Source organism: Mauremys reevesii, linkage group 8, assembly GCF_016161935.1.
Source record: "Mauremys reevesii isolate NIE-2019 linkage group 8, ASM1616193v1, whole genome shotgun sequence".
Taxonomy (NCBI): Eukaryota; Metazoa; Chordata; order Testudines; family Geoemydidae; genus Mauremys; species Mauremys reevesii.
The window spans coordinates 81,194,950-81,211,539 of record NC_052630.1 but is presented as its reverse complement, the minus strand read 5'-3'; the positions used below and the strand labels follow the sequence as shown (position 1 = coordinate 81,211,539).

Genomic DNA, 16,590 nt, shown 5'->3' with positions numbered 1-16,590 from the left:
CCTAGTGAAGACCCACCAAATTGACAGCAGATCACTCTCCAGTCAACCTCTGTACTCTACCCCCGACGAGAAGAGTAAGGTAAGTCAACAGGAGAGTTTCTCCCGTTGACCCCCTGCGGTAACTCGACTTAAGGTACGTCGACTCCAGCTACATTATTCACATACCTGGAGTTACGTAGCATAGGTCGATTTACCGCAGTAGTGTAGACATAGCCAGAATGAGTTGTCTTTGGCTCAAATGCTGGTTAGATGCTGGCATTGAAGTTTTTGTCCTTCTGAACATCAGTCTTTGAACTGGTGATTCCAGTTAAGCACTGTGAGTTGTGTTGAGTGAAGAGTATGGCTGGATCCCTGGAAATCAGTGTTCCTGCTCCTGCTTTTCTTTCTTTCTTTTAAATAATCAAGCTCTTTTCTGCATGTACTGAATTTTCTGCTAATTAATTTTAGTGTGCATAGCATGGATATGACATGGTGTGCTTAAACTGATCTGTGAAAGAGAACTGCCCAAATGATCCACTTCTAAATTGTGGGCCATTGTCTGTTATTAACTTTTCTTGAATCCCATGGCGAGGAAATTGTAATTTATGTTTATTGGCATTGTGACATAATGCATTGTGCAATCATTCAATTTCCAAAAATCTGCATAGTAATTCACTAGTAAGAGGCCATCTCTTAAATTTAAATAGATGTGTGCCAAACTGAAACAAGAGCAATCAAGAATTCCATGTAGTTTTAGTGGTACTTTTGTATTTTGCTTCCTTCATCTATTTCAGATTTCACACCTGGATACCTCCCCTTCATTGGCAGCATTCACATCTGGCCACAACAGGACATCTTTGGCTCTTGTCTTATATTTTTCAGTGTCCAGATAGGCACTGTGAATCATGCTTAGCATTTTTGACCTTGTGTTTTGGGATATCATTACCCAATGTCCTTTGTACAGAATCCCAACATGTGCAGCAATTTCTGCTCTGTGGTTCAAATGAGATTTTATGCTTGGAGGTGGATGGGTTTTTATGATTGACTATCCATCAAGGATTATTATTTTCTCAAGTTGCCTGTAAAGTTGGGTCATTTGGGGTTTCCCCTTTGTGTGTGACAATTTCTGGTTTTGGAAATATCCATTTTATCCCAGCAATGCATTTTAAAGTGTGCATGTTGAACATTGTGCTAAGCTACCAATATACTTTGTATATTTTTTCCATAAATGTCTAACTATTTCCAACAAAGTTGGATTTAATTTAAGTTTATTTGCCCCTGGTGTTGCCCCCCCTTCTTGCTCATGTTTATAGCAGAATGTGTTTTATGTAAGACAGAAAGCAAATTAATATATTCCACAGTCTTTCACCCCTTCTCTGCAAGCACATGGAGCCTTGGGTATGAGGCTTTTTATAGAAAATTGAGGGGAAATTTTGTGGGATACACTTCGTAAAATATCAGGAGCACATAACTGATCTTTTGCACTATTCTCATGATCACTAGCTGCTCCAATGGAACTGCTCACATACTTGAAATTAAACACATGCTTAAATGCTTTCCTGGATCACGATCAGACTGCTCAACACTTTGCAGAAACAAATGACATTCTCAGACACCATGGTATTGGGCACATTGTTTACACTAGATTAGTCAAACCAGTGTGGAGTTCCCATGTAACAAGGGCCCAGGATTTGGCACTAAAAAAAGAAATTTAAAGAGGTTTGGTTCTAACAGCAGCAGAAGTAAACCCAGCATAGAGTATGTATAATGAAATTAATTTAAATATGCCAGCATGTTAAATGCAAGATAGATTCACATTTAGGTAAAAGTTGTGGACTAGGCTAAGCTTTTAAAAAAAAACATACAAAATGTATTGCATAAACTACTATGTATTTGGCCATATGGTCAGGAGAAGAAAAACATTTATTGTAAGAGGAAGTAGGTGTGGCTAGAAACTCCTACTGAAAAGATTTTAAAAAAATGAAACCTGCTGATGCTGTTTTGTTCTTGTGTTTGAAGTAATAATTAGGAATCTGGCATCCAATTAGGATAATAACTACTGCTTTTTTAACACAGATTTCCTAAGCTTGAGAGACCAGTTTTCACAGAACTCTTTAGCAAGGCTTTTATGTGACAAGCATTACATCATCAGAACAAACTGTTAATGGCAAATCAGAGATCCTGAGGACAAACCTTGGCTTCCTCATACCTTCTCAGGATTGAGTTTTCCAAATTAAGGCCAAGTTTTTCAAAAGTGGTCTGTGAATTTGTGTGCCTACCTCATGTGCTCACAATACTAGTTGAAATCAATGTGAGCTGCACATGCTCAGCACTTCTGAAAATCAGGTGCCAAGATGTCTTAAGCTGAGCTTGAAAATGGAGACACCCAAAATTAGATGCTCCCTTTTTAAAAAATAAAATAAAATTAGGCCTACGCTTTGCATGTGTAACATACAGACACTTCCTCTCCATACTCATAAATACTAATTTCACTATCCAAAGGAAAACAATAAAATGAACAAAAAAAATAAAATCATATACTATTTTTTTTCTTCTACAAATTTAGCCTAGCTGGAGGTTTCCTAGTATGATGAGGTCAGATTGACACGTATGGATTCTTCTCTAGTATGATCAGTCTGCTGAGCAGTAAAAGGTCAGCAGAGGACAGTGTGATGGATGTGCTGAGAGTAAATCAGCTGCTGCTATGCTTGCTCTTAGCTGCAGGGTGATAGGTCATAAGGAAGGAAAAGATTCTGTAGCAGTTGGTGAGGAATAGGGTCACAGAGGCAGGGTGTCTGGCAGGGTCATTATTTGCTATGGAGTATAGGAGGGAGTTGTGTCCCTCCCCCAGACTTTTCCTCCCCCAGATGTTACAGGATATAATATAATGTTCTGTATACTGACACAACTTTGTCCCCTTCTCCTCCTGAATGTTTTTTGAAATGATGCCCCTAGAGTATAGAGCATGGTGTTGTAAGCAATTGGTGGAGTGCATATGGGGACCCACCAGCTGCTAAGGCCCACATAGCTTTGGCAGCTGAAACATCTACAGCACTTGCCTAGGAATACTACACCTGGTGCACTACCAGGAAATGGTGTAGCATGGCACACCAGAGACCCCACAAGGAGTCAGTGATTACACTGGTGTAACTCTATGGACAGCAGAGTGGTGTTCCATCAGAGAAGAATATGTCCATTACGCAGGATCTGACTCCCTGCAATCTCATGGCTTTGTTCAGCAACGAAACTTAACATTTGTATTACTTGTTTCATTACTGGTAAAGTTTTGACCTTTCCAAGTGCATAGTATCACTTCACATACTGCAGATCCCCAAGAGTCTGTCAAATTAATAACTAGTACCTGAACCACACGAGTCCTTTACACAGCTCCCATCTATTTCCACGACATTTGTTACTTGACCAAGATTACTTTATCTTACCCGGACCAAGTTTATCTGTTTCTTCCTCTATAACAATTAACTCTTGTACTGGAAGGTATACATGTTTATATTAGATTATGTTCAAAGTACTTGGATTTCTTTCAGCAAGAGAGAACTCCTTCATTACCATGTTCCAAGATGGCTTAATAGAGTGACCAGACAGCAAGTGTGAAAAATCGGGACAGGGGGTGAGAGGTAATAGGCGCCTATATAAGAAAAAGACCCAAAAATCAGGACTGTCCCTATAAAATCGTGACATCTGGTCACCCTACTTGATATTGAATAGCATACTAATATGCCTACAGTATTTAGAAACCTATCACACACAAAAAATTACATCCAAAGATATTAAAGTTGCAAAGTCAAGCACTCAAAAGTTAGGAAATGCCAAAATTAAGGGCTCATGCCACCTTAATTTGGCCCCTTTTGGTGTATGCATTATGAAACAATCTTTAGTTCCATAATTACCTACAATTTTTTCCACAGGGCCCCTGTCTCATTCAATGCACAGGATGGACAGTGAACACTGAATGGGTAGCTATTCAATGTTTCTTTTTGTCTTCATCATTCAGAGTGTGGCCCTGTGCATTATTTACTGCACACCATCCAAACCCTACACGGACTATGGAACTTAATTTCTTAATTGGCTTTTCGATGGTGCTCTCATTGTAGCATCTTAGTCCCTTACTAATATTAATGAATTTATCTTCACAACACTCTGTGACGTGAGGTGGCATTATCTCCATTTGAAACCCCAGGAACTGAGGCACAGAGACTGATATCAAATGTCAACTAATTCTGGGTGCCAATTTGAGAAACCTAGGTCCTGATTTTTCAGAGTATTTAGTATTATCTAGTACTTTGTAGGTTCCGAGAAGAGCTCCCACTGACATCAATTGCAGTTACAAGCGTGCTCAGAACTTCTGTAAATCAAATCCCTGGTGTCTCAAGTTGGGCACCCACTGTAGCCAGCTGTGAAAATGTTGGTATATGAGTCTTGCCTAGCATCACATAGGAACCCTTTTGCAGAAAAAGGGATAGAATTCAGCTCTCCAGGATGGCATTCAACAGTCTAAACCCTGAGAATATTATTTTGCTTTCTCATTCATCACATACCTTCCAACTACTGCAACAAAACAAGGCAGGGGTCCTACAGACAACAGCCTCCCTGACTCCCCAACCCTAAACTTTCCCTGAAAGCATCTCCATCCTGGGCACTGAAAGAGGAAGAGTTCTATTGGAAAAAATAGTATGTGATCATGTAATTGAAGACTGTGTCATCACACATACACACAATGGGGCTGGATTAAGGTTACACAGACAACCTTAATTCTGGCATTTCCTAACTTCTGAGTGCTTGACTTTGAAATCTTAACCTTCCTTCAATGTAGTTTTTTGTATGTAATTTCCTGTGGTTATAAACCATTTAAAATATTGGAAAAAAACCCACAAATGTCATCACCTTATTCCCCCTTCCTCCCTGCTGCCACAGTTCAGTAGTAGGGTAGGAGTCTTTAGATCCACAGCACAGTCCTCCTACTAGTAGCAGTAGAAGACTGTTATCTTCTGTGCAGACCTGCCACTAAAGGGATGGAAACACAGACATGGTGAGTGGGTTTCACAACTATTTGCTAGACAGCAAAAGGATGTTGAAGCTGAGGGATAATGGGTTCTGGAGGGGAGGTGTGCTCTAGTAGTTACAGATCCTTCTCTACCTGTTGCTCTAGTTTCTCTCTATCCCTTTGTACTCCTACTCCCCCCCCCAACCTCTACAGCTACTGCCCCATCCCCTCCCCTGGTTCCTACCTAGTACCCACTGCTCCTATCCTTCTCTGACTCCTGCCTCTCTTTCCCTCCTTGTTCCATGCCCCTGGTCTTTGGCCCACATCTGCTCCTGCCCCCTGCTCCTAACCCCCTCTCAGGCTCCAATCCCACTCCCCGCTCCCACAGTCGCCCCCCCTTCTGCATTTTAGTCAGGCTGCCAGGCTCCTTTTCTATGATGGCTGGGCACCACTAGCAGGAGTAATGAGAGCAAAGGAGAGATAATTTCCCTGCTCTTGGTTCCTATGTCTAGTGCCACAGCAACTTCTGGCATCTCTGAGGAGCACTTTAAAAAGTGGCAAATGAAGTGGTGTAAAAATATAATTTGAAGAACAGCTAGTCAAAAACTCAAAAAGTAATAGCAAAAAAAAATTTTACTACATCAGAAGCATGAAGCCTGCTAAACAACCAGTGGGGCCACTGGACGATCGAGATACTAAAAGAGCACTCAAGGACGATAAGGCCATTGCGGAGAAACTAAATGAATTCTTTGCATCGGCCCTCACGGCTGAGAATGTAAGGGAGATTCCCAAACCCAAGCCATTCTTTTTAGAATGAGGTGTCCCAGATTGAGGTGTCATTAGAGGAGGTTTTGGAACAAATTGATAAATTAAACAGTAATAAGTCACCAGGACAAGATGGTATTCACCCAAGAGTTCTGAAGGAACTCAAATATGAAATTCCAGAACTACTAACTGTGGTATGTAACCTATCATTTAAATCAGCTTCTGTACCAAATGACTAGAGGATAGCTAATGTGACACCAATTTTTTAAAAGGGCTCCAGAGGTGATCCCGGCAATTATAGGCCAGTAAGCCTGACATCAGTACTGGGCAAACTGGTTAAAACTATAGTCAAGAACAATATTGTCAGACACCAAGATGAACATAATTTGTTAGGGAAGAGTCAACATGGTTTTTATAAAGGGAAATCATGCCTCACCAATCTGCTATAATTCTTTGACTGGTTCAACAAGTATGTGGACTAAGAGAATCCAGTGGATATAGTGTACTTAGATTTTGAGAAAGCCTTTGACAAAATCCCTTACCAAAGGCTCTTAAGCAAAGTAAGCTATCATGGGATAAGAGGGCAGGTCCTCTCATGGACTGGTAGCTCAGCTGTTTAAAAAATTGGAAACAAAGGGTCAGACTAAATGATCAGTTTTCAGAATGGAGAGAGGTAAATAGTGGTGTCCCTCATGGGGCTGTAGTGGGACCAGTCCTATTCAACATATTGAGTTGATATTGAGTTAGATGGACCTTTGGTCTGACCCAGTATGGCCATTCTTATGTAATTGCAGGGAAAGTCCTGCTCAGCCCCTGTTGCCCCAGGAGTGAGCTTGGTTGTTCTATAGGCATGGTGTATGCACCAGCTAGTTAACACACAGGAATTGTGAGGTGATGGAGCATGTTCGGTACAGATGGAATCTTTGTACATTTTAGTTACCAAACTATAGCAAAAGTTATATTCCTGACATCAGGTCAACATCCTCCTTTCCAACTCCCAGGCCAAATTTCTAGCCCCTGTTCCAAAGCCAGTTTGCAATACACATTTTTTCCCATTATGAAAACTATGCTTTTCTTTCAAATTTTATTTTACAATGAAAAAGGTATATAAGTGCAGCTGCTGACACATAAGTATGCATGTACAGTTACTGATAGATAAAATCTTCCCCATCAACTACTTCACTTCCAACCTCTGCACAGGTCTGCCCCTCCCAGCTGCCTCTTGGCCAAGCACCCACACCTACTCTTAAGTATTAAAAAACCTCATCAAATTAATACACAAAAACTTGGCTGTAAGCTTGTTAAAGTTGCTACACACATAACATTACAGCTGTGCACAGAAAGGTAATTCTGCTTTGCAGAGGATTACTATATTTTGAAATGTAATTTCTATCCAACTGAAAACCAAATATTTCAAAATTCTCCATGATGGGGAATAGAGCTCCAATTCCAAAACATTTTCTCTGTGGACTGCCCCAGTGCCACAGACCCTGGAAGGCCAGGGATTCCCAACTTCAAGACAGTCTGCTGCCAGCCAGCCAGCCCGCCCTGGAGCTTTAGACTCTGGAAGCCCTGGTAGTTCTGACTCCAAGGCAGCCCTGCAAGTGGGCTGCCCCAAAAACAGACCGGAACCCTGCCAGGATTCCACTCAAACATCACTGAAATCAAACCATCTCCATGAAACATTTTGACTTCAACAAATTGGCAAATCTGACAAAAAAAAATGTTTTGTTGGGATTTTTCCAAACAGCTCTGTATAACATACTTAGCACAAATCCACAAATGGAAAGTAAAGCCAGTTCATAATATGTAGTTCTTCCTCTCGCAGGCACACATTTTGCCATTGCAACAACTACTATACACCATGGACCATGCAACGTAACCTTAACTCTGACCCCACTTGGGTTGCCAGCCTACCATCACCCCCTTCAATTGCCCTTCTGCCACACCCCTTTGCCAAACTACCCTCTCCTAACACAACCTACTATGGCCTGGTCTACACTAGGACTTTAATTCGAATTTAGCAGCGTTAATTCGAATTAACCGCACACCCGTCCACACCAGGAAGCCATTTAATTCGACGTAGAGGGCTCTTTAGTTCGAATTCTGTACTCCTCCCCAACGAGGGGAGTAGCGCTAAATTCGACATGGCCATGTCGAATTAGGCTAGGTGTGGATGCAAATCGAACTTAGTAGCTTCGGGAGCTATCCCACACTGCACCACTCTGTTGACGCTCTGGACAGCAGTCCAAGCTTGGATGCTCTGACCAGCCACACAGGAAAAGTCCCGGGAAAATTTGAATTCCTTTTCCTGTCTGGACAGTTAGAATCTCATTTCGTGGTTGGACATCGGGGCGAGCTCAGCAGCACCGGCAGCAATGCAGAGCTCTCCAGCAGAGGAGTTCATGTAATCTCTGAATAGAAAGAGGGACCCAGCATAGACTGACCGGGAAGTCTTGGATCTCATCGGTGTGTGGGGCGAGGAGTCTGTGCTTTCGGAGCTGCGCTCCAACAAACGGAATGCAAAGACCTACGGGAATGTCTCCAAAGCCATAAGAGACAGAGGATACAGGCGGGATGCAACGCAGCGCCGCGTGAAAATCAAGGACTCCAGACAAGGCTACCAAAAAATCAAAGCGGCAAACGGACGCTACGGAGCCTGCCACCACTGCCCCACCAGTGACTGTGGACTCTGACGATGGGACAGTGTCGACGGCCAGTTCCTCGGCGATGTTCGCGGACGGGGAAGATGAGGAAGGGTTTGTGGAGGACGAGGCAGGCGACAGCGCTTACAACGCTGGTTTCCCCGACAGCCAGGATCTCTTCAGCACCCTCACGGAGATCCCCCAACAACCCTCCCCGGCCGTTAACCCGGACCTTGAATCAGGGGAAGGAGCAGTCGGTAAGTACTTTAAACATGTAAATTTTTATTATTAATGGAACAGGAATCTGAACTATGTGTAAAGGAGGTCTCTATATATATGGGGATAGAACAGAAATCCTCCTGGGAGATCTCCACGAAGCTCTCCTGGAGGTAATCGAAAAGACTCCGCAGAAGGTTCCTGGGGAGAGCTGCCTTATTGGGTGCTCCGTGGTAGCACACCTTTCCGCGCCAGGCTTTCATGAGGTACTCAGGGAGCATTGCCTCCCCGAGCACGGCTGCATAGGCCCCTGGTTTGTGCTGGCTTTCACGCAGCATGCGCTCTCTATCACCTTCAGTGAAACTCTTCAGGGCGATCTCGCTCGGCGACTCCTGCATCTAATTAGGAAAATTACCGTAATGTTACGCCTGGTCCAAAGTATTTTTAAAAAATCTCCGGACAGACGGCGTAGCAGAGAGTCGGCACGCTGCTGCGTGACAAGCGTAACAGAAAGCCAAAGAATCAAATGGACGCTCATGGAGGGTGGGGCGGGAATGAGGACGCAAGCTATCCCACAGTTCCCGCTGTGTCCGAAAATCATTTGCATTCTTGGCTGAGCTCCAAATGCTTCTAGGGTCAAACACAGTGTCCGCGGTGGTTCAGGGCATAGCTCGTCAATGTACAGCCACCCCCCACCCCCAGAAGGAAAAGGGAAAGAAATCGTCTCTTGACTCTCTTGTAAATGTCACCCTATGTGTACTGAATGCTGCTGGTAGATGCGATGCTGCGGCATGCTACGGTAGCATCCTCGCCCCCCCTCCCCCGCCTCATGGGTGACTGACGGTGCAAAATGACTGGTACCCGTCCTCATCATCAACCTTGCGATAGATGGTGTAGTGCAATAGGACTGCTACCTGTCCTCGTCATCAGCCCATAAGTAGATGGCCTGCTAACCGTCTTCATCATAGCAACAGGGGGCTGAGCTCCATCAGCCCCCACCCTTCATGTGTAAAGAAAAGATTCTGTACTGCCTGGACTATCATAGCAGCTGGAGGCTGCCTTACCCTCATTTCATTTCCCTAACAAGTCACTGTTTCTTATTCCTGCATTCCTTATTACTTCAGCATACAAATGGGGGGACACTACAATGGTAGCCCAGGAAGGCTGGAGGAGGAGGGAAGCAACAGGTAGTGTTGTTGCAGGGGCACCCCCTGTGAATGGCACGCAGCTCGTCATTCCTGCGGGATCTGACACAGAGCGGCTGTGCTCTGTAGTTCTCTGATACACTGCAACCCTAGTACAGTTGCCCCATATTCTAGGCGGGACTGTTTCTATTTTTAGATACCATAAAGGAGGGATTGACTCGGGGAGTCATTCCCAGTTTTGTCTTTTGCGCCCCCGGCTGATCTCGGCCAGGGGCACCTATGACAGCAGCAGAAGGTGTAGTGCAATAGGACAGCTACCCGTCATCACCTTGCCAATTTACATTGGCATGGTTGATGGTGCAATATGGCTGATAACCATCTCTGCTGTCATGCAAAAGCAAATGGATGCTGCTGTGTAGCACTGCTGAATCGCCTCTGTCCGCGGCATCTAGTACACATATGGTGATAGTGACAAAAGGCAAAACAGGCTCCATGGTTGCCACGCTATGGCGTATGCCAGGGCAATCCAGGGAAAATGGGCTTGAAATGATTGTCTGGCGTTGCTTTCCCGGAGGAAGGAATGACTGACTACATTCACCCAGAACCACCCGCGACAATGAAATTTGCACCATCAGGCACTGGGATCTCAACCCAGAAGTGCAAGGGTCGGGGGACACTGCGATGGGGTGGAACAGGGGCAGAGTTTATGCTTTCAGGATTGCCTGCTGCAGGAGTGCGGACGAGATAGGTGTTGTGCATGGTGTTGTTCAGAGACACAGACTAGACTGTGTTCATTGTTCGGAAAAATGTATCTTTGCAAGGAATTCACTACCTTTTTCCCATCACACAGCTTCGACTGTCTCCAGACCTGCCACAGCATCCCCCTCACAGAGGCTGGCAAAGATTAGGCGGCAAAAGAGAAAGACACGGGACGAGATGATCGCTGAAGTTATGGGGTGCTCCCGAGCCGAGGCGGACCAGCAGAGCCAGTGGAGGGAGACCCTCTCTCTGTACCAGCGCTCGCACAGCGAACGGGAGGAGAGGTGGCGTGAGGAAGACAAGCAGGCGACTCAAACGCTGCTTGGACTAATGAGGGAGCAAATGGACATGCTCCGGCGCCTTGTGGATGTTCTGCAGGACCACAACCAGGAGGACAGAGCCCCCCCGCAGTGTATCTGCAACCGCCCTCCCCCACCACAAAGTCCCATACCTCCTATCACCCAAAGTAACCAGAAGGAGTGGCGCCAGGGGCCGTGAAAACTGTCACTGCACCCCAGCAGAGTGCTCAAGTACACAAAAGCTCTCATACCCTAATTTTTGAGGATTCCTTCCCTTCCTGACTCACCCTAGCCCCAATCCCAGTTTCATCCCCTGACTGTCTGGTTAATTATTAAAAATACTTTGCTGTTAATTACTGTTTCCGTCATGCTTTTTTACACAACGCTGCGATTGAAGGGGTGGGTGTGTGGGTGGGTGGGTGGGGAAGGGGGTAGGGTATTGCATAGGACAGTCACCTTTAGCAGGGTACAGAGACGGGGGGCAGGATCAGCAGCAGGTCACACACACAGTGCGGTCAGTAGGCACCCTGGTCGGTATGGGAGGTGGTTTGCAGGTTCTGTGTGGGTGGGGGGTTACGTGACTTTGTAGCAGGGGAGGGTGGTTACAGATCTCATGCAACGGTCCCTGTCCTGGACCACAGAGCCACGCAGCAGAGGAATCTGTATCCGTCCTCCCCCGCCACAAGGCCACATAGCCCCCGCACACAGAGTCCCAAAAAGGAGGGATGGCAGGCTCCGTTGAAACAACCAGTCCGGCACTGCAGACCGCTTTGGGAGCAGGAGCCTGTCATTCCTCGAGTTTAGAGGTGGTCTTTACATCACCGCACACCCTACCCAGCACAGTCTGCGTCCCAGTTTCAACCCTTTAATGCAAAGTCATCAATAAAGAAACCTTTGTAAAGTTACAGTGGAACATGTATTTTATTTTTAAACGTGTGTTGGAAGTGGGGGAAGCGGGGTGGACGGGGTATGTAACTGCAGATGCTAGTCAACAGTAACTTGGTAAAGAAACAGGGGCAGGTTCAGCTTCTCTGTAAAGAAACTGAACAGTCACAGGTCACGCTGCTCGCTGCTCGCTGGTACTTGAAGAGTTCCTTGTCGCTGTGCAAGGCATGGGTGGCAAGTTTGTAAAAATTTTGGTGGGGCCCAGAACCCGCCCCCAACTCCGCCCCCACCTGCCTAAGGCTCTGGGAGGGGGCTCGGCGGGGGAGGTCTGGGGTGCAGATCCTGGGCTGGGGATTAGGGTGCAGGAAGGGTGCTGGGTGCAGGCTCTGGGCTGGGGCAGGGGGTGGGTGTGCAGGAGGAGGTGAAGGGTGCAGGCTTTGGGATGGAGTTTGGGGTTGGGAAGGGGTGTGTGGGAAGGGGGAGGGAGTTTGGGGATAGGAGGGAGTGCAGGGTGAGGACTGTGGGGCTGAGGATGAGGGGTACATGATGCAGTAGGGGGCTCAGGGCTAGGGAAGAGGGTTGGGCTGTGGGTGAGGGCTGTGGATGAGGGGTTCATGATGTAGGGGCGCTCAGGGCTGGGGCAGAGGATTAGGGTGCGGGGGGATGAGGGGTTCATGATGTGGGGGCGCTCAGGGCTGGGGCAGAGGATTAGGGTGTGGGGGGATGAGGGCTCTGGCTGGGGCTGAGGATTAGGGTGCAGGGGGATGAGGGGTGCATGATGTGGGGGTGCTCAGGGCTGGGGCTGAGGATTAGGGTGCAGGGAAGGAGGGCTCTGGCTGGGGCTGAGGGTTTGGGGTTGGAGAGGCTCAGGGTAAAGGCAGCCTGCCTTGCCAGTACTGGCGGAGGGCAGGCACTAGGACCCTGCGGCAGCAGACAGCAAATCTGCTGGGAGCCCTCCCGGCAGCAGCGCGCTGCGTTCTGTCAGGCAGGGACGCAACACAACGCGGCGGAGGGGGGGGGGGAACACGCGGAGTGGGGGTGGCAGGCGGGGGCTGGGACCTGCTCCAGGCAGGGTCGCGGCGGCGGGGGGAGACCTGCGGTGGCTGGGGCCGATCCAGGCAGGACCGGGGGGGGGGGAGGCGGGAAGAGACCCAGCTCCAACTATTGCTGGAGCAGGGCGCCCAGCCCTGAATATTGGTGGGGCCCGAGCCCCACACAAGTATATAACCTGCCGCCCATGGTGCAAGGCGCCTGCATAGGGCTTCACGAGCCAGGGCATTAGCGGGTAGGCTGGGTCCCCGAGGATCACTGTAGGCATCTGCACATCCCCAAGAGTTATTTTGTGGTCCGGGAAGAAACTACCTTCCTGCAGGCATCTAAACAGAGCAGAGTTCCTGAAAACACGCGCGTCATGAACTTTGCCTGGCCACCCGACGTTGATGTTGGTAAAACGTCCCCCATGGTCCACCAGTGCTCGCAGCACCATTGAAAAGTAGCCCTATTTCTCAGCAGCTGACTGTGGAAGAGGTGGACGATAAGGTGCGAGGAGTTGACAACGGCCATAACTGCAGCGGGCTCCGTGCTCGCAGTGCTGTGGCGCCCGCGCTGTCACTGAGCAGAAAAGTGCACGAACAGATTGCCCGCAGGCGCTTTCGGGGAGGGAGGGAGGGCGTGATTGACGGTTCAATGATGACAGTTACCCAAAACCACCCTCGACACATTTTTCCCCCAGCATGCATTGGGGGGAAATCCCAGAATTCCAATGGGCAGCGGGGAGTGCGGGAACTGTGGGATAGCTTCCCACAGTGCACTGCTTCCAAAGTCGACGCTGGCCCCGTTACTGTGGACTCACACAGTCGAATTAGTGTATTTAGTGTGGATACACAAATTCGACTTCATAAGGTCGATTCCACAAATTTGACTTAACTTGATTCGAAATAGTCTTGTAGTGTAGACATACCCTATGACACCAAATGTCCCCAGCCACCACTGTCAGGAAAAAACAGTCTGGAAAGAAGGATGCGTACAGATTTGAGGTTGCAGTGTGTGGTCTATGGAATACAGTAGTTGTAGTGATGGTAAAGTGTGTGCCTATGAATGGAGGAGTAGGGGGTATGTGAAATTAAAAGGTAACTTTTCATTTCTATGCTTTTGTATGTTTGTATCTGGTGTACTATAGCAACTCTAACTGCTCCTAAACACAGTTTTTTGTATATCAACTCATTATTAATTCACAGGATTAGTCAAAGCCTAGTTCTTAATCTGAGTGAAATTCACAGAGCCCACACCAGACCCTTATGTACCATTTAAGCCTCACTTAAACCACTCTGGCTTGATTTTCACCCTCAGGACGTAACACCTTCCAGTGTCTGCCAGAGTGTGTCATGTATGTAAATGTTGGCTTGAGAATGTTCTGGAAAGTTCATGGCAGTTGGCTTCCATGTGGCACTGCTTAGAATGTTAGGAAACTGAGCCCAGAGCTCCTGGAACAAGAGGAGACCAACTGGCCGGGAGGGTGACAGGAGCCCCCTGTGCCCCATAAGGGCATCGAGGAAGGAAACATCCTGAGCCAAATACACTGTTTTTGTCTCATGAGAAGACCAGACTGGCTGCTCCCTGGAGGGATGGGAGAATGACAGGCAGTTCTCCAGTGGGACAGGAGGATGGACGGGCAGGGAGACAGGGAAGTGGACAGGATCATCCTCTGTGGTATGGGAGAGGAAAGCCTGCTCCATGGTGGCATGGAGGAGTGTTAGTGCTGCCCATTTTCAGGATGGCAGAGCAGAGTGGCTGATCCCATGAGGAACCACACAACAGACAGGTGAATGGATGGTCTGCTCCAAGCAGAACAGCAGAGTGAACATGCTGCTCCTGGCAGGATGAGAAGGAGAAGGAAAGAAAAGGAAAAAAATGGGGAAAATAAAATAAAATTGCAAATATCAGGTCTCAGAGCAGGAGCATGAAAAGACCCAGGATGGAGAATTGTGAATTTATCTGTAACAAAATGTAGGGAGAAATTGAGAAGAATATTGAGAGAGAACAGGAAAAAATCCTTAACAGAAATCAACAAGGAAACAATAATTTACTGAGTAATTTATTCTAAGAAAAAGAAAAAAAATCAGATTAGAATTTGTTTTTTATTATGAGTAATTGGATACAGGCTGCAGAATTGCTTTGGCAGGACCTCCTGCAATTCATCTTTCAACAACTGTGTTGCTCAGCTTCAGATCAATAACATCAGCCCTGCAGGTTGAATAATAAAATAATGATGCACCCTGGAAGACCGTAGGCAGAGGAGCTGGTGGGAAGGTGGAGGAATGCATGCCAGTCCCATCACCTACGCACAGGTAAGAAATAATTAGGATTAGATGAAGTTACATATCAAGTGAGGCAACTTGTTTAACAATCAACAGACTAACTGAACTAAACTTCTATAAACTATTAAATGTCCATTTTTGTTTGAAGTTCAGTTGCAGAGATTGGGTCCAGATGCATTCTCCCCTGGTGGATGTGATCCTGGTTGCAGACTGAATATGCTCACTTCTTCCTGAACATCTGTGTTAAGTTCAGGTTCCTTTCTCAGCTTTTGAAATCGTCCACACACAGTTCTAGCAAACAAAAAATAACCCCAACATCCAATTTTCCTAACCTGGCCAGGGAAAAAAATCTAATCAGATTGGAAATATGGACACGGCAGAGTGGTGCTTAGCTAATTCCTCCTTATCCACAGGGTACAGTGATCTCTTACTGAAAGGGTGTTCCTGAGTCTTTTCCCTACCCCTTATCATGGAAGAAAGGGGGGTCAGTTTTCTGGGATGCTCTTTGTGAGTGGCAGGGTGAGCACAAAATGTGCTGAACCACTGGAGCACAAACTAGAGCTAGGGATCAACAGCTGTTCTAGGAAACGTAGCCCAAGTCCCAGTTTCATGGTAAATTGGATCATACTTGATTCATGTGGAGGAAGTGAATCAGACTAGGCTGGACCAGGCAAGCTCCTTCTGTAAATGACTATAAAACAAGGGGAAATCTAGGCCAGGGCTAACAGAGCATAACTTGGGGAACTATCTGGGTTTTCTGGAGGGCAGGGGTGGCTTTATGTGAGGGAGGTAAATGCCAGTGACTTTCTCTTAATAGTAATTAAGCATAGCTTGAGCTTTATTAATAAAAGATACATATGCATACGGAAGAAGAGCTTCCTCCACACTAGAAGCATTACATTTTGCCAGCTAAAGTTTTACAATATTCACTACCTTCTGTTATTTCAATATTAGTATTATTTATATATTGCCCAAAAATATGCCTGGCACTTTATAGACACAAGAGAAGAAAGGTTCCTGCCCCAACAAGTTTACAATATAAATAAACACACAGACCACAAAGAGGGGGGCAATGGGATACATACCTGAAGTTTTACCCGTTTTCCCTTTTTTTTTAATTTTTCTTTGCATAGTTTGTCCATTTGTTTTTATAAGCTTTTGCTTTTTGTGGTTTGATGCATGCCCATTTGCCTTTTGCTTCTCAGGTTTTTTTGTAATCATTTCCAAAAATGGATATATACTTTCCAAAAAAAAAAAAAAAGCCTGATACAAACATGCAGTAGGGTTTTATAAGGGTTTTTCTGCTTCCTGGTTGATGTTTCACAGTCATAGAATTTGAGACCAGATGAGATCGTTGTGATTATTTAGTCTGACCTGCACATGCCACAGAATTTCACCAAGTGATTTCTGCATCCAGTCCATAACTTCCTGTTGAACTAGGGAATATCTTTGAGAAAGACACCCATTCTTTATTTAAAGACTTGAAATGATGGAGAATCCACCACATCACTCGGTAAGTTGTTCCAATAGTTAATTATCCGCATTATAAAGTTTGCACTTACTTCTAGTCTTAATTTG

General features: G+C 46.1%; 1 protein-coding gene across 1 annotated transcript in view; it reads left to right on the top strand.

Annotated features, from left to right (window-relative positions):
- The first annotated feature begins 14,184 nt into the window (after window positions 1-14,184).
- Window positions 14,185-16,590, top strand: part of RPF1 (ribosome production factor 1 homolog) — a 33,038-nt gene continuing 30,632 nt past the window's right edge. The window contains exon 1 of the mRNA XM_039486694.1: window positions 14,185-15,042. Coding sequence (XP_039342628.1) covers window positions 15,013-15,042 — 30 coding nt within the window. The 5' untranslated portion in view covers window positions 14,185-15,012. The remainder of the gene's footprint in view (window positions 15,043-16,590) is intronic.